The 23,458-nt window shown below is 51.4% G+C and overlaps 4 protein-coding genes across 5 annotated transcripts; 1 reads left to right on the top strand and 3 right to left on the bottom strand.

Annotated features, from left to right (window-relative positions):
- Window positions 1–703: 703 nt before the first annotated feature.
- Window positions 704–1,972, bottom strand: LOC131209183 (methyltransferase N6AMT1). The gene has a single exon (XM_058202184.1). The coding sequence runs from the start codon at window positions 1,970–1,972 to the stop codon at window positions 1,295–1,297; it is 678 nt and encodes a 225-aa protein (XP_058058167.1). The 3' UTR covers window positions 704–1,294.
- A 588-nt stretch (window positions 1,973–2,560) lies between these two features.
- Window positions 2,561–4,314, top strand: LOC131208242 (cyclin-dependent kinase 1). The gene is made up of 2 exons (XM_058200895.1): window positions 2,561–2,999; window positions 3,084–4,314. The coding sequence occupies exons 1-2, from the start codon at window positions 2,851–2,853 to the stop codon at window positions 3,829–3,831; spliced, it is 897 nt and encodes a 298-aa protein (XP_058056878.1). The 5' UTR covers window positions 2,561–2,850; the 3' UTR covers window positions 3,832–4,314.
- An 89-nt stretch (window positions 4,315–4,403) lies between these two features.
- On the bottom strand, window positions 4,404–9,231 carry LOC131208291 (stress-activated protein kinase JNK-like). The gene is made up of 4 exons (XM_058200970.1): window positions 9,015–9,231; window positions 5,813–6,025; window positions 5,595–5,724; window positions 4,404–5,515 (listed from the first exon to the last, which is right to left on the bottom strand). The coding sequence occupies exons 2-4, from the start codon at window positions 6,019–6,021 to the stop codon at window positions 4,580–4,582; spliced, it is 1,275 nt and encodes a 424-aa protein (XP_058056953.1). The 5' UTR covers window positions 6,022–6,025; window positions 9,015–9,231; the 3' UTR covers window positions 4,404–4,579.
- Window positions 9,232–17,349: 8,118 nt separating this feature from the next.
- Window positions 17,350–22,844, bottom strand: LOC131211270 (stress-activated protein kinase JNK). Of its 2 annotated transcripts, none has more exons than XM_058204678.1 (6): window positions 22,732–22,844; window positions 19,056–19,185; window positions 18,270–18,467; window positions 17,921–18,185; window positions 17,561–17,844; window positions 17,350–17,487 (listed from the first exon to the last, which is right to left on the bottom strand). In XM_058204678.1, the coding sequence occupies exons 1-6, from the start codon at window positions 22,842–22,844 to the stop codon at window positions 17,350–17,352; spliced, it is 1,128 nt and encodes a 375-aa protein (XP_058060661.1). The 2 variants fall into 2 exon arrangements, with proteins under 2 accessions (XP_058060661.1, XP_058060660.1); XM_058204677.1 differs by lacking the exon at window positions 22,732–22,844 and adding an exon at window positions 19,809–19,927.
- Between the last annotated feature and the right edge of the window lie 614 nt (window positions 22,845–23,458).

Genomic DNA, 23,458 nt, shown 5'->3' with positions numbered 1-23,458 from the left:
ACCGAAAGGGTACGCTTCGTAGATTAGAGTGAATCCGCTTGTCGCCGCCGTTACTGGCTTGGAAACGAATCCTGGCGTGTCGCGCCCGAAAACTAATAGCACGATCGGAATTAACATTAAGAGCCAACGAATGCCCACTCGAACTGATCGAGCGAGAAAGTGGAGCGCCGCACTGATGGAAAGCAAAAGACTAACCAAGCGGAGCAAACAGAACCGAAAACACCATTTTAGGCAAACTTATGCCAGCTCTACCGGCCGCTCTCTTGGTGGCGCGAGACACAAGCGGACACCCTTCTTTTGTGGGGAAAACAGTTTTCCGTTGCACTTAATCGCTTTTTGATACGGTTCGCTTTTGCGAACAGTTTTTTGCCACCGTTCGGTGGGCGGGAGGAGCGAATAGAGGACACCTAGAACATCATGCACCATATTTTCCAAGACTGCAGCCCCCCCTCAACCCATCAAGCTTGACCACGATCCGCGATCGCACATCTTACTGACCGCGTTGAGCGTCCTTAGAGACCAACCAGTTTCTGGAGGAGACATGGGGCCAGGTTTTTTCACGGAGGGTCGTTCGTGTGCTCTTCTACTTTCGTTACGAAGCATCGTTATCATCAGTTCACGTCCCCGATCCCCGACTCTTCAAGCGTATGTATGTATTTGTATGTATCTGTACACATAAAAAAGAAGATATAAGTTGTTGTTCGATGTTACTTTATGGAGATTTTATTTGTATATTGGAAACCGTGTAGGTCGTGTAATGGATATGGTGTACGCGAGGGCGCGTAGCCAAGGACTAGAGAGATGATAAGGATACGCGCAAGGAAAACACAGAACGCTAATTACAAGAAAAACGAAACACAAGTTATTCGGCAATATACATAAATCGGGACCCCAGTCTACCGCATCTCGAATAATAACGAGCATCAAAGAAGGCTATACAAAGCAGGCACACTGGCGGCCACTAACTTTCATTTCGTCCGTTAGCTAGCTTCGATCAATTCGCGAACCCAAATCCCAAAGCAACCGATGGAGACGCCTGTTCCGATTTCTCCGGCACCGTGCGTTTGCTTATCTGTCTCTGTCCAAGCCGATCTGAGAGAAGGAGGCCGATCCGATCACAAATCGATAATGTGTACATATTTTTTACGATTCTCTAGACCACTGTACGAACGCACCGTTCGCGCTCGACGCGTATTGCCGAGCCGGGCGCGCTCTGCGAGTGCGAACGGAAGGAAAAATAAAAGAATAATGTCGAAACAGTGCAATCCGTCCATCCGCCCTCCGTCGGTTTCTCTCATCGTGCATCGGTCTCGCAGATTCGCAGGACGAAAAGGTGTTCACCGCGGATACGCCGCTCCTTGACGATGGTCCCCCGGAAGCCGAGCCGCTCTACGCATCGCAGAACCTCTTGCGGTTTGTTCTCTTTCACCAGCAGCAGATAGAGCAGGCCACCGGGAGCAAGGATACGCTTCAAATCGGCAACGACACGATCGGTGACGGCCCGCCCATCCGCACCGCCCGCCCACGAGTGGGTTAGTGGTTCCGATCGCCGGAACTCGCCTATGTGCTCCTCAAGTGATCCGCTGCTGGCCGGCTGGGTTGGCACGTACGGCGGATTGAAGACGAGCAGATCGACGGTGTGGGACCGAAGACCACCGAGTAGATCCATGTTGATCGCATCGACGGCCGCTCCGTTCAGTGCACTCGTCCGGTGCGTCATCCGACACGCTGCCGGGTTGATATCGAACCCAAGACAGTGAGGCACTACCTTGGATGCGAGGGAGAGTGATTGGCGGAGTGCCGTGATGATAACTCCACTGCCCGGGCCAATCTCCACGCACAGCAGCGGTTGCCGGCGCCCGATGTCCTCCAGCTCGTCTTCCAGCGCGTCGAGCAACAAAAAGGTGTCCTCGGCCGGCTCGTACACCACATCGTAATCGGTTGGTTCGAATTTGTAGATGGGAGTTTGCATCGAATGCGCCGGTTTCTTCGCTTTCCGCATTCGTTGACGTCCCAGTTGACAATCCGTTTGTTTACCTGTCCGTTTGTTCGTGTCGTTGATTTCTACGATTTGTTTGGCGATGTTTTTCCATATGAGATTGTGAAATTTCGATGACTTTTTTTTAATCGCGGTAATTTAAAGCCGAATAAAAATTCGCAACCAAAATGTTGCTTCAAATCGTCCAAAAGTAACAGGAGCGAAGATCTGGCAAGAAGGTAGTTGAACTGCTGAAATATTCAGGGTTGTTTGAATTCGTTTCTTTTCGTACGCAGATTCACAATTTTTATTTACAGTTATTCCTGATTTTATAATTATTTCTACACACCGAATTTTATTAAGTGGATAAAAATCGTCTGTTTCCAAAATTATTTATTTTCGGCCTCTCAAAGTAACGCAAATTTGTTGAGGCGAGACGAAAAACATCGCCAAACGTAATGGCATGGCAGCTGTCAAACGGCGTGCACGCCAAAGCGGTCTAATGTCAAACGCCAAAGCGATCGAAGCACGCGCTCATTGGTCGACGGTTAAAATCCCTCCCTTTTCAAACATAACGAACGCCGTGGGCCCGCTCGATTGTTGTTTACAACAGCGCGGTCGCGCCTTTACACTGTGTACCTGCGCACCGAAACCGATCAGCCAAACGGCCGATGTTAGAACGAAAACGCACCGTGCGCTCGAAACGACCAACACGGGAAAGGAACGCAGCAGGCGTTGTTTGACGAGTTGTTGCGACGCCCGAGAGACGATCATCCATTACGACAACGCGCCCGAGAGCAGCTGCCGCGCACCACCACCGAGAGAGTAACGTTTAGCTAGACGGAAGAGCGTCCGCGAATCCGGCCGGGGGTATGGAGAACTATCAGAAACTCGAAAAGATTGGCGAGGGCACGTACGGGGTCGTTTACAAGGCGCGCAACAAGCTCACCGGCGAGCTGGTGGCGCTGAAGAAGATTCGCCTCGAAACGGAAGACGAGGGCATCCCGTCGACCGCGATCCGGTGAGTAGGGCGGCTCTGGGGCTCGGTTTGGGTCGTGAACGTGAATGTCTCGCCCCATGGCGGGGTTCTCTTCTGTCGCCGCAGAGAAATCTCGCTGCTGAAGGAACTGTCCCACCCGAATGTGGTGCAACTGCAGGATGTGGTGATGGAGGAGAGCAAACTGCACCTGGTGTTTGAGTTCCTGTCGATGGACCTGAAGAAGTACATGGACAGCAGGCCGGCGGAGAAGCTGCTGGATCCGGAGCTGGTCAAGAGCTACATGTACCAGATCACGGCGGCGATGCTGTTCTGCCACAAGCGGCGCGTCCTGCACCGTGACCTGAAGCCGCAGAATCTGCTCATCAACCAGGACGGCGTCATCAAGGTGGCCGATTTCGGGCTGGGCCGCTCGTACGGCATCCCGGTGCGCCACTACACGCACGAGATCGTGACGCTGTGGTACCGGGCGCCGGAGGTGCTGCTCGGGTCGCACCGCTACTCGTGCCCGGTCGACATATGGTCGATTGGGTGCATCTTCGCCGAGATGGCCACCCGGAAGCCGCTGTTCCAGGGCGACTCGGAGATCGATCAGCTGTTCCGCATGTTCCGCATTCTGCGCACGCCGACGGAGGACATCTGGCCGGGGGTGACCTCGCTGCCGGACTACAAGCCGACGTTCCCGTGCTGGACGCAGAACAACCTGGCCAACCAGGTGTCCAACCTCGACTCGGCCGGCATCGATCTGCTCCAGAAGTGCCTCGTGTACGATCCGATGCTGCGCATCTCGGCGAAGAAGATCCTCGAGCACAAGTACTTCGATGGGTTCGAGCGTTCGATCATTCCGACTGAATAGTGGCCACCGTGCGCCGCCCTCTCTACCTCTAGCATATTTATGTAATTTCTCTCTATATAATCTCCCCCCGAAGCAAGGGGCCATCAAAGGTCCCAATATCTCAATATCGTTGTAAAAATTTGCCCAAAAAAACGGTTTCGTTGTAAGGCCGATTCTTGTCTCTCGTTTGGCGTGCACCTTCCTACCTTTCCGCCGTTTGCTCCGTCTGCCGGCCGTGTTCGTCGCGGGTGTTTGGGTCGGGAACTCGCTTCTTCCTGTTGCTTGAGTGTGTAAATATTCGTTCCGGCAAAGAGCAGAGAATCTCTACTCGGGACGGGCGCGGCCCAATTTCGGCTCGGCATCCAGCACCTCACTCGATCACTCGATGGCTCCGTTCGGCCAGGATGTATCAATGTAAGGATGTAGCTAAGTTCTAAACGGAAAAGAAAACACGAAATAGCAGCGGACACCAGCTTCGACTGTAGAATGTTTTTTTTTTAATAAAAACCCTAATTTGCTAGTAAAAAATTGATGAACTATCGCTCTCTTCTCGTGGCCCCGGGGTCCGACCACTATTCACCCTTGTTTCCCCCACGCTCCCTCCCTCTCGGTACGTTCATCCCGCGAAGAGAGAGGATCGTTCATGAAATGCTCCGATCTATCGCCTAAAGCCTACGATAACTTAGAATCTCTTTACAAGTAACAGCCTCAAAAGGAAAGCGGCGTTCCCGTGCCTCCCCAGAATGGCACACGGCGGATGGCGGGCCGGTCAGCGAACGGACGACGACGATGGCGGTGGTGGCGACAGTGTTTCGGAGGATCCGGCAGCTCCTACCTCGTCCAGCGTCATGCTTCTTTGGATGTCTTCGATCTCGCGGAACAGCAACTCTTTCCACTGCCGCACCGTCAGATGCTGCGCGTCGATGGAATGATCGTACGGGATCACCGGGTGAGGCCGGTGAAAATCGGGCTCGTAGTGCCACACGTTGATGTACGGATGGTGGAGCGCGTCGTCGACGGACAGCCGTTGCTGCGGATCGAAGGCCAGCATCTGGCGCAGGAAATCGCGTGCCATTGCGTTCGTCAGCTGCGGATGGCTGCTGGGCGCCGTGCCATCGAACACACTGTCCGGGAAGATGTCCTCGAACGGGAGCGCCGGCACCGGGGGCTGGTTGCGGATGTACCGTTGCGTGCCGGGCGTGGTCCGATCGATGAACTCGGGCCGTGGCGTCCCGAGCTTCTGCACGATGCACATCCACTGGTCGACGTGATCGGTTCCGGGAAACAGCACCTGGCCGCTGATCAGTTCGGCGGCGATGCACCCTATCGACCAGATGTCCACCCGCGTGTCGTACTCCATCTGCAGGATGATCTCCGGTGCCCGGTAGTGGCGCGTCACCACGTACTGGGTCATCGTGAAGGTCGACTCGACGCTGCGCGCCAACCCAAAGTCCAGTATCTTCAGATCGCAGTTGCACGACACGACAATGTTCGAGGGCTTAAGGTCCCGGTGGATGATGCCGACCGCGTGCAGGTACCGGATACCGCACAGCATTTGGTACACGAGAAATGATATCCGCTCGTGATCGAGCTGCTTACCGATCACGCTCCGCAAACTGTCGTCCATCAGCTCGGTGAAGATGTACACGTCCCGGAACGTGTCCAGCGTTTTCTGCGGTGTGTACGCGTACAGCAACTTGATGATCTGGCGGGAGAGAGGAGGAAACGTGGATGGATGGCCCTTTCTGTTCGCTCCGCTCCGTGCCAACCGTGCCCAGACTTACGTTGGGGTGATTGATCAGGCGCATCAGCTTCAGCTCGCGGTACGCCCGCTTGGCGACCGTTTCGTTCTGGAATGGTTGCGAAAGTTTCTTCACCGCCAACCGGCGTCCCGTTTTCATGTCGGTCACACTGCTGCAAGAAGGAAAACAGGAGGACAGGGGAGGAAGGTGGTAGTCTCTGCCTTGGAACAGCAAGATCGGGCCCGCCCGCAGCAACTTACCATACTGCACCCTGCACACCGATGCCGATCGGTCGCATGTGCGAAGGCGGAAACCGGTCACGAGGTAGGTCGAAGTAGCAGACAGTCTGTGGGATCCCGGACGGCGGGCGGGCGGAGCGATCGTCGGCCGGAGAACTCGAGTTGGTTCGGTTTCCATTGGCGTCCCCCGCTGGCGGCGCTTGGTTCGGGGTGTCTACCGACGATTCCATTTTCCTGCAAGCAAACAACACGGGGGCCAGAGCCAGCGATTCGTGAGCGTGATCGTGATCGATTCTTGTGCGGCCCGACCTAAAGCGTGATAATTAAATCGCAGACGCACACACGTGGCACCGGGGCGCGGGTGACGAAAAACAAAGGGACACTGCTCGGACTCCCTCTCGCTTAGGCGCACTTACTCTCGATGCCCTCGGGGCGCGCTCATTTTTGGGGATTTCGGGGATCGTGTCGATCACCTTCTTTACCGGTCAATTAGGAAGATTTGAGCTACGCCGTTTACCCTCACAATTAGCACCACCCCACTTTACCGAGAAGTTTTCTTTAAAGAAAAGATCACTTTGTAATGGTACGCACCCTACGTTTCGGCGTGTTCGAAGTGAAGCGAAGTTACAAATTTGTGTTGCACAAGCAAGTGGCCATAAATGAGGGACGACCACATTTAAAATGCAAATACGGTGCTACATCTCGAGGCGCGCAAACTGTCGGCAAAGCAATGTATCGAACGCGCGCGCGAAGGTTTCGGCGAGCATAACCGGCGCCGGCACACGTGTTGGCCGATAGTGTGAATCAGCACGCCGTAGGTTCGGCCAGGGGTTCCGCAGAGTTCGAAGGAAAATGGCGAGTGACAGTTATTTCTTCTGTACCACCAGGCTGTGGTTAATTGAAACACCAGAAGAATAATTGTTTCGATTTGTGATTTTAAACAGTTTAGCGCCCATTGAAGCTGCTTAGGTTGTGGCTCGTCCGTAGATCATCCGTTTCACGGCGCCGATTAATCGGTTTCTAAGCGAAAGGCGTCAGTTCGAACAAAACGGCCTAACAGAGCCTCAACCTGAGTGCTTGAAAACTTGAAGTTGACGTCCATTACGGCTCTTTTCGTTTTAATAATAATAATAATTTGAAAAGACGTTTCGCATTCGGTAAATCATACAGAAATGGTTGCACGTGAGGCTTTCTGTCATCCAAACTCAAATTCAAATCTGGTGCAATCCGATTCGGTTGTGTGCCAGGGGGATTAGTACCGGTGTTACAACCTCTTGAATTGCAAGAATGTCGCCATAAAACGGATCCTTTCATGGCCAATTTGGGTCTAGGGATTAACACATGGTGTGAAAAAAATAGCGCATGATCTTATTGAATTCATCGCTTTTTAAGCTACTTTTAACCTTTAAAGGTGTTAAAATTTCACAAGAAGAAGACTCATAAGATTATTAGTTATTGTACTAAGAGCATTAAGCTACTTTTGTTATTTTCAGAACCAAGGATTAGACGAAATAGGTTTTGTCTTTTAGCCTTACAATACCTCTTGATGAGGAAAAATACCTTTCAAGCGAAGCATTGGCTTGAAAAGTGTTATAAGGACATTGTAAAGATGGCAAAAGAACGCGTTGGCTTTATATTCCTTGAGCTGTGAGAAAGCTCTGATTAAATTCGGTGCCGCGTATGCTCACTGTTAATCAAAAGAACGTGTTGATGATTCAGAGCAGTGCTTGGCCATGTTTAAAATTATCAAATCGTAACTTTTGCGTTGACAGTGGATGAAACATTGATCCATCACTTCATTCCGGAATCCAAACGATCGTTATCTGAGTGCAACTGGTGAACCCAAACGCCCGAAAGGAGCGTTTGAAGGCCGAAATTGCTAAAATATGACCGCTAATGGTAAATGTTGTTGTTTCTCAAGACAACGCACTGACTAATAGTTGGGGTGTTATTTATCAAATTTCCCCAAATTTTCAATACCAAATTTACCACCGTTCTGCTTATCTCCGAAACATTCAACGAGAGGCTCAAACAAAAAAAGAGCATAACTCAATCAAGCCAGGCTCGATTTGTACAATTTTTTCCCCGCAACCACCATTTCGGAGAATAATTGACACCGCATTGCCCCGGAGTGATGATGATGGACAGAGCGTTCGTCCGAAACACGCGGCCGGTGTGATCATCATCTGCCATCACACGTCACTGATTGCCCTGATGTGATAAGCGAACCGGGAGCATCGCTAAATGGCGCTATTAATGGACACGCCACGCCACATGGCGAGTTCGTGAGTCACCGGTCCACCGCCGACTGGCAGGCGCCCGTTCCTGACCGCCCAATTTTTCGATCAAAGCTAGCGGCAATTCCGAGCGACGTCACCACCAGAGCGCCCGTTATCGCGCTTCGATTAGCACAATGTGCATGACAATGAGTGAGCCGCGGCCCCATCCCGCCGTGGCCAGTCAGCTGCGCGAGTGTGGCGCAAAGTGAGCGCAGCTTCCCACCGAGAATGCGTAATCAAAGTGGACGCGCACGTGCCACTCATTGTTGTGGGTTTATAGTGGCGCGAGAGTGAATCCGTAATTCCCGTAGCGAAGAAAGTGGACTCTCTCTCTCGCAAACTCTCTCTCTCTCCGATGGAACCCTTTGGCGATCGCGTACGAGGTGCAGTGCTGGGTTAAAAGGGTTAAAAGGAGTACGTGATCGCGATCAGGCTCACGATCGCGTGGGGCCTTTCCCAAAAAACCCTCTCGCCCGCACTCTCTCTCTCTCTCTAGGCAGGACGCGATCCACTCGCACACATTATGTCAGATCGGGCGTCACCACCGACGGGGTTACTCACACGCTTTCCGCGAACGCGACCGCGACGTCATCGATCAACGCGAAAAAAAAAGGAACGCGCGCGCCAACGCGAGATTTGGAACGCTGGCGGTTTCCGCTTTCGGTCGCGCGCGTTCGGTCACGATCACCGGCAGCTCGCGTCTCCTTTTTTAGCACTCCGATTTTGCTCATCACCTGTGCCGGGTTTGGGTGGATGGTCGAAATAAAAAAAAACAAGGATCACGATCACGCAGCGAGGGAGCGAGCACAACTCCGGACCACGCGTGCGTGCGTGCGTGCGTGCGTGCGGCGTGATGGGAACGGTATTTCGCGAGCAGCTGACTAATGCGCCCTCGGTGACTAGAGGAGCAAGTTCAAGCGAACGGAGCCAAGGGGATCACTCACCTTGATCGACGACGACGACGACGACGATGGCACTTCGCGCGAACGCGGCGATCGATCGGCGATGGGGCACCGCGCGTTCCAGGTTGGATTAATATTTAAATTGCACAAATACACACAAGCGGCCGGGCGCCAAAGGTGGTTCTTGGGCGCAGAGTGGTTCGTGGCTGGCCGTGCACAAAGAAACGGGGCCCACCACCAACACCGACCACAGTCCGCGCGCGTGTCACTTTATGCTCCGCGGTGTCCCGGGAATCCGCGGAAAAGTGGTAGAACAATAATGCACACTGTGTGTCGCGGCCGCCGCGGGCAAACTTTCGATCCCGCGCCTGCCGTCCGCTCGCAATTACTCACGGGTCCCCCCACGGGAGTCGTGTCTGTCCGGGGGCTTTGTGTTGCTTTGTGTCGCGGCGCCGGGATCGAACGGGATCGGGCGAGAGCGTAGGTGAGTGACACAAACACACAGCGCGCGCGGTGTGACCGATCGCGACGACGGAATTTCTGAAACTGTGGCCGAACCAAACGCGTGCGCGAGTGCAGACACCGCGCGAGAAAGAGAGCCGGGCGCGAGTGACATCACATACACATGCTGCTCGCTACATCGCGGCTGTGGTGTCGCGGGAGGAGTTTTTATCCAATGAATCATCCGCGCCGTCATCGCGCGGGGCTTTTGGGTCGTGGTTGGTTGGACGGTTGGCCGCCAATCGATGACGTTCGCGGTACGCCCGTGGAGGCTCGCGCGAGGACGCCTTTCTTGAGAGCCGCCCCGAATGGCCCGGATCGCCCGGATCTCGCTCAACTCTTGCGCAACTCGACGGGGAACTCCAACATCCGTTTCGCGCGCCTCGGCATCGGAAAAGCGACAGTTTGTAGGCCGGCCTTCGATAGGGTGGTCCATCGAGGGTTGGGATTTTAAACTTGCCGATCACTTGCCTTTTAAAACGGCAAACTTCGTTCTGGAAATTGTAAAACGCTTTTTTTATAAACTTTTACATTTACGAAATGGGGCGCCTATGTGCGTGGAGAAAATTGGGAAATATTAAAAACTTACTTTCAAAATGCCTGGTGAGTCTTCCAATCAAACTGTACGAACTTTTAAAAGCCTTATTTGGGGTTCGGAAAACTCACACGTCGTGCAAGAGAAGCCAATGCACCCATCACGAGTGACGGTTTGGTGCCCATTTTATCTGGCGTCATCATCGTCGCATTCTTCTTCGAAAATGAAGAAGACACCGCCGTAAACCAAATACTAGATGGACCAAGTGCGAGTGAAGACAGTTGTGTTTGACCGTTTCCTAACTCGGCAACTTGTCTTTTAGTAGCCCCACAAAGGGGCTCAACATTTAGAGACCGAAACAGGGATCAGGGGCCCTAGGTGTGTGCTTCCCCAAAAATTACCCGTCGATCCGCTGCAATCTGGAGCATCGGAGGAGATGTATAGAACGCGCACGTGATGCGCAGGGCTCGTTTGAACTGGAGTCGAATACCAGATATAGTAGATATCCCCAGGAGAAAACGCCAGTCACTTGTCATGTCAACGACACGGTCGCGCCGTCTTGAAGAAGATATATCCTAGCGTTATCCGCCGTGCCTTCTGCATGAGATCATACAGTTCCATTTTGCAACACTGATAAGAGGATCGTGGGCCGAGCTCTTCACTTCTTCTCCACAGACGATCTCCACACGAGAAGGCGACGGTAATGTTTTATGCAATGATTCACGACGACGTCACTAAGCTCTGCTTCTGTCTCGGCCGCGGAAACTAGACGCAGCAGGGTAAGCCGCAGGGCTCCGCTTGCATGTGCTATGCGCCTGGAGAAAATTGGAAAATATTAACAGTTTATTTCCAAACCCACTTCTTATTACTTACTTCCACCCTCGGAAAACCCACACTGTCGGAGAAGAAGGAGACTGTCGATGGCGCACGCTTCCGACAAATGTTGACTGATTGATTCTTCGGCGAAGCTGAAGCCGAAAACTTGGACGACATCTTCGGACAATCCAAACACTAGATGGACCAGGTACGAGTGGAGACAGTTGACAGTTTGATCTTTTTTTTAAAAAAAACTTCGTGGCCAACACTCAGCAACTTTCACCGGTCATCTCTCTCAACTGTCCTTTGATAGCCCCGCGGAGGGGGCTTAACATGTAATGGCCGAAACAGATCCTAGGGGCTTCCTATTGCGCACACGGATGCGCTGTGTGTGCTTCCCCAAAAGTTACCCGCCGATCCGCCGCAATCTGGAGCATCCCAGGAGATTTACAAGACCGCGCGCGCGTCTTATCTTGGCGCTGGCAGGGGTTCGTTTGAACTGGACTCGGACACCGGATATAGTAGATATCGTCAGGAGAGAAAACGGCACGCCAGTTACTTGTCATGTCAACGTCACGGACGCACCCCGTTTTGAAGAAGATTTATCCTACGGTTAGCCGCCGTGCCGACTGCATGAGATCATACCGTCGTTCCATTTTGCAACACTGATAAGAGCATCGTGGGCCGGGCTCTTCGCTTCTTCTCAACCAACACGATCTCCACACGAGGAGGCGACGGCAATGTTTTAAGCAATGATTCACTAAGAACGGCGTATCACTAAGCTGCCACTGCCTCCGGGTGCGGACACTACAGAGGACCAGAGGACCGGTGCGGTGTGGTGTTATCGGCTCTCGATCATCGTTCGCGCCGAGATCTGCCCCCGTCGATAATCGCCGCGATTTGTGGGGCTATTTTTGGGCTCGCTTCCAGTCCGCTCCGCGACGATATCATCGAGCGGCTGACTCATGCGCTTGGAGCCGCGCCTGCGTTTGATGTCCGCAGCGGTGGTCGCCTGCTTTCTCTGTCTGCGATCTCGGATTCTTGGGCCATTAGCGGGGATCGACGAAGAGGATCCAGTTTTTGAACCTGTAATAAAGAAAACGGAACAGAAAACCTAAAAGAAGATATCTCCATCGATGTCCCCGGCGGTGAGCGGCGAGTCGCTATGAGTCAGCGGGTCCATCAAGTGGCGCCGGCAGCTCCCACGGATTTGGCGCGAGCGAGCGAAAGAAAACCGGAACGGCGGCGGCGGCGGTGCCGTGAATCCTTCGGGAGAGCGCGCGCTACGATCAGCTGTGACCCGCGCCGCGTCGATCGCGTGAGCTCTCGTGTGAGCTCTCGGCCGAGAGTCACTCATTGCGTAACAGCGCGGCGTGGCGGCCCGGCATATGGGAGATGTTTACGGCTGTGACGTCAAACGAGATATGTTTGGCGGTTCTCGCGGTGGTAGTCACGGTCACTGTGCCACTAGGTTGGTGATGCCGCGGTCGATGATTCACGGTCAGCGTACGCTATCGCTCGCTTGTAATTGTGCCTCCACCGCGTGTACTCGGAAGGGGGGTCGGAGCCGTCGAGATTTGCGGTGCGGCGCGCGTTATCAAAAAACCGACGCAATCAACCACTTTCTTAATCCCTGTATTGTGGCCCTCCAAGAGGCCACAGATTTCGGCGGTCCGTTGACAGACGGAAATGCGGGGTACACCTTTTGCCACTCCCTCTTGCTTGTATTGGTAGTTATTAATTCATTTATTTTCCCCGTTATTCGCTTATCGCACGGATTCGATACGTCACTGCCCTCTAGCACTTCCCGTCCATTTCTGGTTTGCTTGAGTTTCACTTTGGGTAGCAGCAAGTATGGTTGGGTTTTGCACTTCGATTACTCTCGCGCGCGCCCCCCCCCCTGGTGTGTGTCCCCAGCGCGCCTTCGCTACGGCCCTCTTCCTTCCTTTCCCACCCGCGATTAACCTGCGTTTTGTTTCATTTTTTGTTGCTTTATCGTTACAAGATTTACCTTATTCACGGGCTCTACCTTTTCTCGTCCGCGGGATGGCGCGCTCGCGCCATACACGGGACTGCGTGACGGGGATTTGTTGTGTTGTGTTTTCATTTATTTTTTGTTTGTTTGCTAGAACTTAGTTTACGAACCGCTAATATCCGTTCTCTTTACTGTTATATCCTTTTTAAGCTGTCACCCCGCCCGACGGCACGGCCAGAGCGCGTTGGCGCAGTTCACTCGCAAAATATTATTTATCATGTCCTTAATGCTGTGTTGTTTATTTGTGTGTGTTTTGTAATTTTTTCTTGCTCCGAATATTGTGTCCAATAAGTTCTCTCGCTCGGTTCCGGTGTGCCGGTGCACTGCTTGCCCTCCCCCCTGCTACCTACTCTGCGCTGTGTACCGTGTGTCCGTGTCAATCTTATCTTCGCCCACCGGACACTCGTCCATCCCGTGCCACGAAGTCTTCCTGTGATGGTTCGTTTCTGCGTTTGCGTGTATTGCTATCCTGTTGCACCACCATGTCTCACCATGTTTAGAATTTCTTAAAGTTAGCCACAAACCTACGAGATCGATCGATTCCAAAGACCAATGAGAGACGAGTGGCGGATCAGCTGCTGATCACCATACTGCCGATCGCGGCGGACCAACGGAAGCGTATCTGATTCGAGCGAGAAACGAAGGGTGGTGTCGTCGTCGTGTGGTGCCTCCTCAAGCAAATGCTATTGTTTTCTATTTCCCCACTCGGAGGAGGATGCCAACAGTCAAATATCTTTGCCCCTTTCTTCGGTTTGGTTTGTGAACTTCTATTTACTGCTTCAACTATGCTTGGTGTGTAAGTTTTTGCGTTATGTTATTCAATGTAGCCTTCGAGTACCTCGGTCACTTCTCGCCCCTCCCCCCTTCGCCCCGTTCTTCCCGCGAATCTGGACGTGTTATACTTTTGAATGGTGATGATTTTATGGAACCTCCTCAGCCCTCGGGTTTGGTAAGCACGCGATCCTAGACCTGCTGCCGGCGTTTTACTGCTCGGGCACGGAACTGGAAGCTCCGGTCGGTTTGTGTTTTGCGAGAGTGTGGCCATCTTCGTGCGGATGCAAAGAAGGGCCCCCCGCGGAACGAGCGCGAAATAAAACGAAGCGATTGTCACTAGGTTTGGTTTACGTTGACTCGCCAGCCGGTCGGTCAGCGGAACGGAACAAAAGGACACTATACTTGGTGTGTGTGGATGGTGTGTGTGCGTGGGTTCGCGCGGCGGTCCTTCTAGTTCGAAATCTTACTAAGAATGTAGTGGAAAAGCGCCTACAATTGTTATCGACAGATTATTTTACCTCCTTTCAACGTAGTTCCCTATCGAGTGGTGCTAAACACGTCGCTTTCCAAAGTTCTCTCTCTCTCTCTCTCTCTCTCTCTCTCGCGCATTCCTTTTCTCTGTCGCATTTGGTTTCATCATCTTTGCATTATAAAAAGGGCGGAATCGTAAAACCGTACCAGGTCATGGCGTGTTTCATGGCGGTACGCATACTTTTGTCTTCTTCTCTCTGTTCCTTCGTCGGCCAAAGATTAAGGGGTTGTGTTTTGTAAACTGTTTTTCTTCTATTTACCTGACATACATTATCGTATCGTCTCGGTTTGCTGGCCGCCTGGCTCGGTGCCATGGCCGCCAAGTAGGGCTTCATTGTTCTAGTTTCTAATTATTTGTATGAAACGATTCGCATATCTGATGCTCGGCGTACGAATGAGTGTCTGTTTTTTTGTGGGTGAAGAAGGTGTGCTTTAGTTTAGTGTTTTTTTCCTACACATTCCGGACATCCGGACAACGGTCATTAGTTGGTTAGTAAGAAATAGAGAGTAGAGTGGCAATTGTAGAGGCAGGTTTGAAGAAAATTGTGGCTGGCGTTACGAAAGGAAACAGGTGTTAATATTGGTTTATAAGTTTAGTTGTTCATCATTTGTTTACCACCATCATCTGTTTGATATACACACGTCCCGCCGTCCCCGGATGCGGCCGGCGGGGCCTCAAACTCGAACTTACCGCCCAACGGTAGCACCACCCCAACGACGGCGTACCGTAAGCGGATCTATTTATTTTATTAATATTGTTTACACGGTCTAATCACTCTCATACACAGCGCGTCCGGTTGTCCCACGATCATCAGCATCTTCAGCGTCGCTCTGTACTCTGTCACGTCGCGTTCCGACCGCCAGCCAGGGCGGTCACTAGCGGGCGCGCGGTAATGTGAAGCGAACGATGTGATGTGTGTGGCTGAGTGTTTGTTCATTATACATTAAAGGATGAGGCGAGCCCGGGCAAGCGGGGCAGCTCCCGTTCCCGGTTCTTGTCTTTAATAACCGTAATTATATAGCTTAATTAGCGAATTTGCTCTCTACACACCTGGCGCATTTTATATAACCCCCTTTTCTTGCGATAAGTCCATTGTAGTGCTGTGCTGTGGTTGCCGTTATCAACTACCGAATTGTTGGTTTAAGTTTTGCTTAGTTTTGTTTGTTTGCAACCCCCGTTCGTTTGTAGTTTTTCGGTTTGAAGGGAAGGAAAGGCCCACCGGCTCTATGTACACAAGTTTCCGCTACAGTTTATGTTACGTTACTAAAAGTAAATAGTACTGCCCTCTTTCCGACGATGCGTCAACGGATGCGTCCATAACGGCCCCCTACTAGAAGTATGCTGAACGCTATTGTGTATATTATGTGTCGGTGATTTCTGCATCGGTGATTACGACGCGTTACGAGTCTATTTGTTTAATTAAATGTGTTTTTTGCTTCATTTTGGTGCTACGATGATGGTTTGCCAACTTTGAAACGAGAAACGAACCGGTTGGTGCACTAAACCCGTTTTTAACGTGTCGCCTCCGTGTTGGTTAAGTACGTGCTTGTGGTTATTTTGCATTGTTTGCACCCCCCATGGGTGTCGGTTTTTCTCAAGGACCTCCCAACGGCTCCACGAGAGCCATGCCACGGAGCAGGGTACGGTAAAAAACGGAAGAGGCTAGGCGAGAGCCTTCCCAAAGCATGGCAACGCGAATGCACGTCTCGCTGAGACGCAGGACGAACTGGATCCTTATCCACTCCGTTAAAACACAATTAAAAACTAGGTTTTGAAATCGGTTCCTGGGCCGTCTGCTGGATTGTTCCAATGTGCCGTCGCATATAGCTCACGGTGCCGCATGATCATTCCTATGGCAATCTAACTGAATCGAACTTTCTTTGCCGTTTGAGTCTCACTAAATTCAAATAGAGGGCAGTGTGTTTATCGAAATGAAGCAAGATGGGTTTCAGTTTGTTTTCCGCACTCGTCGGCACCGTTTCTATGACCCATTCGTCAGTCGAGTGTCTAGTCGAACGCACAACAGTTAGCCGGATCGTCGGGTTGCCGTATTGGCCAAGAGATATTTTGTTAGAAACAAAACTGGACACACCACAGTAGAGCGGTCCTCCGTGGGGCACAACACCGGCAGGGGTACCACCATCGATCAAAAGTTCTCTTCATGCGCAAGTCGCACACAGCACACAACACTCTACATCAAGCAGACCGTGCCGGTAATGCCAGGAGCGAGGGCGCATTGGAGAGGGTGTCTATATCTGTGTAGGTGCGTGTGGGTGTGTTTGTATGGGCGCGATTACAAATATCTCCGCGTTTCTTCTGCCCCTACCCCGTCATCCATTCGCTGAACTTTATGGCTTAAGTAAACTTTACACAATGGGCAACGAGCCTTGATGACTTCTAAGAACTTCTAAGAACAATGTGCTCGGTTCTAAATATCACGTTCCTTGTTACGGGCTATTGTACCACCGGTCAGTGTTTCGCTTTCTGCTTGCGCGGTTGCCACCGCGCACACACCTATCTGGGCTTCGCTCAATTATTATTGCACTTTGATGACCAGAACCAGACAGACAGCCTGCCGGGTAAATGTTCGCTACACAATACATTCCACCGCGCACTGACACATTGATGCTCTTGAAACCTTATCACTCTAAGAATGCACATCAGTACCGGCGTTATCACCTAGGAACGCCGTTCCGTCTCCGCTGCTCCTAGTCCTTGTCCGCGCACCCACGCAAAACACACACCCATGCACAGCACGATGCTCGCAAGAGGCGCCCTGTGGTCGAGAAAGCTCTGCGAGACTTCGAGACTTATTTGAACACCTGAAGAAGTTACCGCACCTAGTAGGATGACGGGAGAAAACTACTTGAAAATCTGCGTGCTTAGCACACTGATCAACGTCATCACCACCACCAACAATGTCGGCGCAGATTGATGAGTAAAAGAATGGTTGCGGCGAAGAATGGTGACGGAAAAATAGTGGGTTGGGAGCATGGCTAGTGGGAACCTTGGGCAACTACATCCCTTCCTCAGCAGCGGTTGTTTCCTGCTGTTCCGACGAGGCGCTGCTCGCCAGCTGTTCCGGTGCTGCTGCTGCCGCCACCGCCGCGGATGGTACTACTTCGTGTGGGTCTGAAGATGGCTGTGATCCGGTGGTGCTGACGGGACAGCTATCCCCCGGTTTCTACCGTGGAGCACCCTCACCGTCCGCTAGGTTATTGCGTGCCTCGTACTCCATCACCTCCTGGTAAATCAGTTCTTTCCACTGCTCGACCGTGTGCTCGCGTTCGTCCACGCTGTGATCGTACGGGCCCGGTGCAGGCTGTAACAATGCAATCAAGAGAACTCGGTAAAGACTGCGCGCAGCCAACACGGTGTGGTGTTTGCTTACTTACCGCATTGACTTCACTTTCGTCATACCAAACGTTGATGTAGCTGTGGACTAACGCCTGATCGACGGAGATGCGATGCTCCGGATCGACGACGAGCATCCTGCTGAGCAGATCCCGCGCCTGACTAGCCTTCAGTCGGTTGTGTTCGTTCGAATCGGTCGGGAACAGTACGTCGGGGAACAGCCGATCGAACGGATATCCTGTGTAGCGAGGCCTATTCTCGACGTAATTCCTCACGGTCGGCTGCAGCCGTGTCATAAATGACTGAGACGGAGTGCCCAGTTGTTCTGCAACATGGAACAGTCGAGAGATTGGTAACAGCGGTTTCAGTGCGTTCGAGCCGAGTGCTTCCACGACCCTTACCAATAATTTTATTCCATTGATCAATATGATCTGTGCCGGGGAATAACACGCCACCGCGTATCATCTCCCCCATGATGCATCCAACCGACCAGATGTCCACGTTCTCTTTGTAGCCCATACCGAGGATCACCTCCGGTGCACGGTAGTACCGCGTCACGACGTATGGCGTCATCATGAAGGTCGTGCCGGCCGTACGGGCCAGTCCGAAATCCAATATTTTCAGTGTGCAATCCGATTTGACTACAATGTTGGATGGCTTTAAGTCCTGCGGGTGGGGTGAACGGGTCACGATGTTAGATTATAATTCCACTCGACGACTCTGGCCACCGCCAACGGGTGCGATACCTACCCGGTGAATGATACCAGCCGAGTGGAGATGCTTGATGCCGCACAGCATCTGATAGAGCAGGTAGGACATCCGCTCGTGGTCCAGATCCATCTGTATGACCTGGCACAGGTTCGCGTCCATGAGCTCCATAACGAGGTACACATCCTGGAATTCCTCTAGTGTACGCTGGGGCGTGAATGCGTTCAACAGTCCAATGATCTGGAGAGGAATGAAATTGGATTCGTATCAGTTGCACGTACGCAGCGCGCGCCGCACCATTTCGTCCGGATTAATCGATATTTGCGAATGAAGCGGCGACCGGAACAAGGACAATTCATTCGCCGCTTGTCGAAGCGATCCCGGCGACCGGATGCCTCTTGCTGTGCTGTGTTTTTGTTTGCTTGTTTCTGAGCGCACATAAACGAATCACACAGCACGAAGCGCTGCCGACTGCCAAGGTTGGAGGAAAAGCTCGACGATTTATTGAAGGAAGAAAATGAAAATGGCGGAAGGCTAAGCGTCTTAGCAGACAGCAGGGCGCCAGCAAATGCGGGATAAATGGATTCACGGAACAAGTCCCGCCCCGCTTCTGCCTTTTACGCGGAAATGGGGAGAGCAAACTCATCGCTTCATTCGCTACGATTCGGATAATTTTGTTACATATTTAATTGAATATGGCTACGGTCACATGTTTTGTGCTGTTGTACATTAATTCCAAGAAGTGACAGCCCAAGATGCTATCGCTGACGCGAGAGACTTCTTACACGGCTGACTGACTGTCGGAAGCAGCAGAAAACGCATACTTACATTTTTGTGATTGACTAATTTCATAAGCTTAAACTCCCTGTAGGCTCTTTTGGCGTGAGTGACATTTTGGAAAGGTCTTGATAGCTTTTTGATGGCAACATTCTGCTGGGTTACTGTATCGTATGCGGCACTGAAATGGGAGATAAAAATCAGAGAATAAATCAAACACACATTACCTTTCCATTTCCTTTTTCCGATCTAACGATACCGGCCGGCCAGGCGGACCCCAGAGTGGTGCCACAGAAGGGCAACCGGGGAGGGCCGAAACCGGCCGACCAGATGCCGTCGATGGATTTCGTTAGAGACAGAGAAGTGAAGGGAGATGTAAATTTTAATGTTACTGCGGACATCTGCAGCAGTGTGCCGCGCCCGCTGCGTGTGAGGGACCCATGCAGCAAACTGGAACAAACTCTTGTCAAGAAGCGTTGCGGAAAGAAAGAAAAGCGCTCAGGATGTCGCGCCGTCGCCGAACACCATATGCAAAAACGAACGTAATACTGTTTCGACGGCAGTCACACTCTAAAATGCCGGCAGCTTTTTATTTAATAAACGCATTATGGCTCTGCGGCATTATCGTTGCGGCTTCGCGAGGATTTTGCAACAACGATTAATATCGGTTAGTGCTGTCAGTTTGCCAGTGTTTGTTAAGCCAACCGAGTTTTAATAGACACCGTCACCATGATTGTGTTAGTAATTTGTTAGTTTGCACTCATTAGTAGAGCGTTGCAAAGTTACAGCTACTGGCAGACTTACCACACTGTGCCCTGCGCACCGAAACCTTTTGCCTCCAGATTAATATACCGGTCTGGGACTTCGAACTCCGTGTCCCCGAACTGGTACCTAACATAGTTGACTGTCGGCTGTCTGTTCATGGCTTTACTGTAAATGTCTTGAGCTGGTCGCTTCTTTACACTTTCCCCACAGCCCTTTTTCGTGTGCTTTCTTCGATGACAATCGAAATATTTGCTGTATTTCAACTCACGGCTTCCGTCTGTTAAAACCCCAGCTTCAGAGTTACATGCACACCAACAAACGTAACAAAAAGAAAATAAAACAACCAGCAAAAATGAACAAACTGTGTTACATCACTCGAACAACTATTTGCACCGTGATCAGCTAAAAAGAAATTAAAGAAACGAAATGAAAAAGAACATAAACAATACAAAACCATTAACGTAAATATAAAACAAACACAAAAAGTCAGCACCAAATGCAAAGCAAAAAACCAAAGGTTTCCCAAAGCTTCCTGATTTCATTTCACCACCAATAAGCATGTACTTTTGATAACAGCATTCCGCTTTCTTTCACCATCGGATAGATGATAATAGCTCAAGGGTACAAAGATATCTCGAAAAGCCACCAAACCATAAAGCTTTTGCAAATGGAAAATGACTCGCGGGCTCAACAGGATTTTTATCAATTCCCTATCCTGTTTGAGTCAGGCACGACGCGCGAGCAGTGATTTATGATCGCACGTTTTTTGAGGCCAAACTCTGTGCGGCAAAGCTTTCCCGAGAGAGGGTCAGCAGCACTTGATAGAAGATGCACCATTGATCTGAAGCCATTGATTGAACAATGATTGAGCACACTTTTGGGTGAATTCGCCTTTTTTCCTTTTATTCACATGCCCAGCTTGGGCCGATGGCGGTTGTGCTTCCGATCGATGCTTCCGGGCCATTAGGTGCGGTGGTCCCTCCTCCCGTAACGTTGGATGGTAAAATCGCTTTAATTACTCTCCTGTTTGCGATTAATTATTATTCAAGCGGCAAAACCGACGCACATGAACATGCTACCCGTCCGGTGCCGGTGACTTGGCGACGGCGCACGGGCGCATATGCAAATTGGTAAACAATTCTGCAACATAATCCTTGCTCCGGAGCGACGAATCAGTGCACGCCCCAATGCGTCACAAAGCCGTGTGTTGTGGCATCTGCTGTTTTACTCCACGAGAGACCGACCGATATATCGAGAGTACCACCACCACCACCAAACAGCGTCAGGCTCGCATGACCAGAAACATGATTCCGGGCGCTTTCTTTCCCGCCCTAGGGAGCCTCCGGAGGCTGCCACAAGCCACGGGAGTGGTGATTAGCACCGGATTTTCTGTGCGGTAAAGTTTGAAGCAATTTCTCAGTTTGCCCATCAGTAGTGCTGTGAAAGTTCTGTGAGGAAGTCCCGCCCGGCAGTGTCGGGTTGGGTTCCTCCATCATCATCTGGAAGCACTGCCGTACCGGCGTAAAAAATAATAACAATTATTATTATCATCACAGCGCACAAATTTCATGCATGGAAACTTTCTCCTACAAGCCATAGTTTCCTCTGGGAGTTCTGTGGTCCTGCGCCTCATGTCATTTCTGCGGCGGCAAACGATGCTCCGGCTCATGCATAAAGCAGCGTCAATTCTCACACCGAATACACCGCGAGTCTCGACGGAGCCACGACGGAGCGTCTATTCCATCTTCTACCGCAAACGAAAGCTTTCAAATGCTAGAAAGAAAACGAACTATCTGCCCCTGGAGGGCAAGCAAATTAAACATACCAAATAATGTCGCTGTCTCCGGAGGCACCCGGCTTCCGAGTCCCGCGTTTCCGCGGTGGCTGGCGGTAAGATTTATGTGGCAATATTAATATTTGTCAACGATTTTTCCGCTCGCTGGGTAACGAATTGAAATTGCCTTCGTTCACCCCGAGAGATCTGTGCCCTTCGCGAGCCACCGGTGTTTCAATTCGTTCACCCGAAAGGGCGCTTGCCAACCAACGGTACTAATGAATGTTCGTGTTCACCCAAGATCTGGTGCTGGTGGCTTTTGTGCGGAAAAAACAGTACGTCAGGAATCATTACAAATTCAAAAGAGACCAACCAAACGCGGTGGTGCCCGGTTATGGCACACCTTTTCTCGGTGATTGTTTCGGAACAGAACGAATCCCTACCGGTTGTGGTGGGGCCTTTACTCCTTGCCCGAGAAAAGCGAAAGCCATTCCGCGAAAGAAACGAACGAGCAGAGTCCGGGATGCTGCACCCGGGAGGTATGCTTGCAATGTTCCGATGTAACCCAATCGTGGGGCGGAAACATCGACCGACCGACCGACCCGAGACACGGATGACGGCAGTAGAAGTTCAACTTTGTGCATAATTGAAAATTGTTTCACCTTTTGCACCCCGGCACTCCGGAGAGCCGAGGCGAACTAATTCGCAATGTGCTTCTTCTTTATTCATCACTAGCAGCGTGTGGTGGCTGGAAACTTTTGGCCCAACTTCACCAGAAACGGAATACGGTGCACTGGTTCCGCTGCCTTGCAGAATGGCGTCGGCACGTGTTCCCCCGCGGGCTTCGGATGGGTAATTGTAGAATTGACTTTTCGGGCACTTGATGGGTTGTTCGCGGTGTTCAGTGTCCATCATTCGTGCCGTCGCGAGATGCCTGCTTTCAACTATTAATCACATTGTGGTCTGTGTTAGAGGAGCCACAGAGCATAGGTCTGGACCGGGCGAGTAATCGAAAACCCATGTCACAGTGGCATTTCTTGTCTGCTCCGTTCCGATAAAGGAGGTTAATTACCAAAGTGTGTCGAGTGTGAGCTGTAACAGCGGGCCCATGGTGATGGCCACTGTGAGGACATCACTTTCGCATAAGCCCCGGCAGAGATCTGTGGCGCACGTTTCTCGATCACTTACCATACAATGCCTTGAGCACCGGATCCGATCGGCTTCAGGTTTTGGTATCGCTTCAGAATGGTGAACTTCGTATCGCCCACCTCGACGGTGTAGAAGGCGTGACGTGAGCTCATGTTGAAGCCACGGTGTTGTTTCGCACTTGTCCTTTAATTGTTGTTATTGTCTGCGGGAAAAGAGGAGAGATGAAGACGGAAAGCCCGGTTAACGGTGAACGGTGTTGTTGGCGAGGAAAAGTTGATCCGAACCCAAAAAGTCATTCAACAATACGGAACTGTATATAAAATTTAATTTCAAACTCTCTGCCATCCCATATTCCGCCTACGGCAATCACCGAGTAATGGCACTTGGAAGGGTTATTAGGTAACGAAGCTTAGGACGGCGTCTCCCAGGGTCCGTCCTCGTCAGCCAACTGCTTTCTCCATTAATGGCAATACTCGAAGAATGGCAAGGAACTGTGAGGAACATTTGCACTCGCTGCCCCCCCGCCGGGTGGGTGATTCGGGAAAACTTTGCTCGTTTCAAAATGGTGGGTGTTCTTTCCCTCTTGTTTTGCTTCGCTTCTCTGCGCGTCCGATTGTGCTGAAGTGGTCCACAGAAGGCATTATTTTTGTGCGCAGTCATCATTATTTCCGGTCCGAAAAAGGGTTGAAAAATGGCGATGGCGGTACTTTGGCAGCGGCTAAGAAAAGTCCAGCTGCAGGAGCAGTGGGTACATTAGTGTGTTTTT

The sequence above is a fragment of the Anopheles bellator genome, chromosome 2, assembly GCF_943735745.2.
Source record: "Anopheles bellator chromosome 2, idAnoBellAS_SP24_06.2, whole genome shotgun sequence".
Taxonomy (NCBI): Eukaryota; Metazoa; Arthropoda; class Insecta; order Diptera; family Culicidae; genus Anopheles; species Anopheles bellator.
This window is presented reverse-complemented; position numbering and strand designations above follow the sequence as displayed.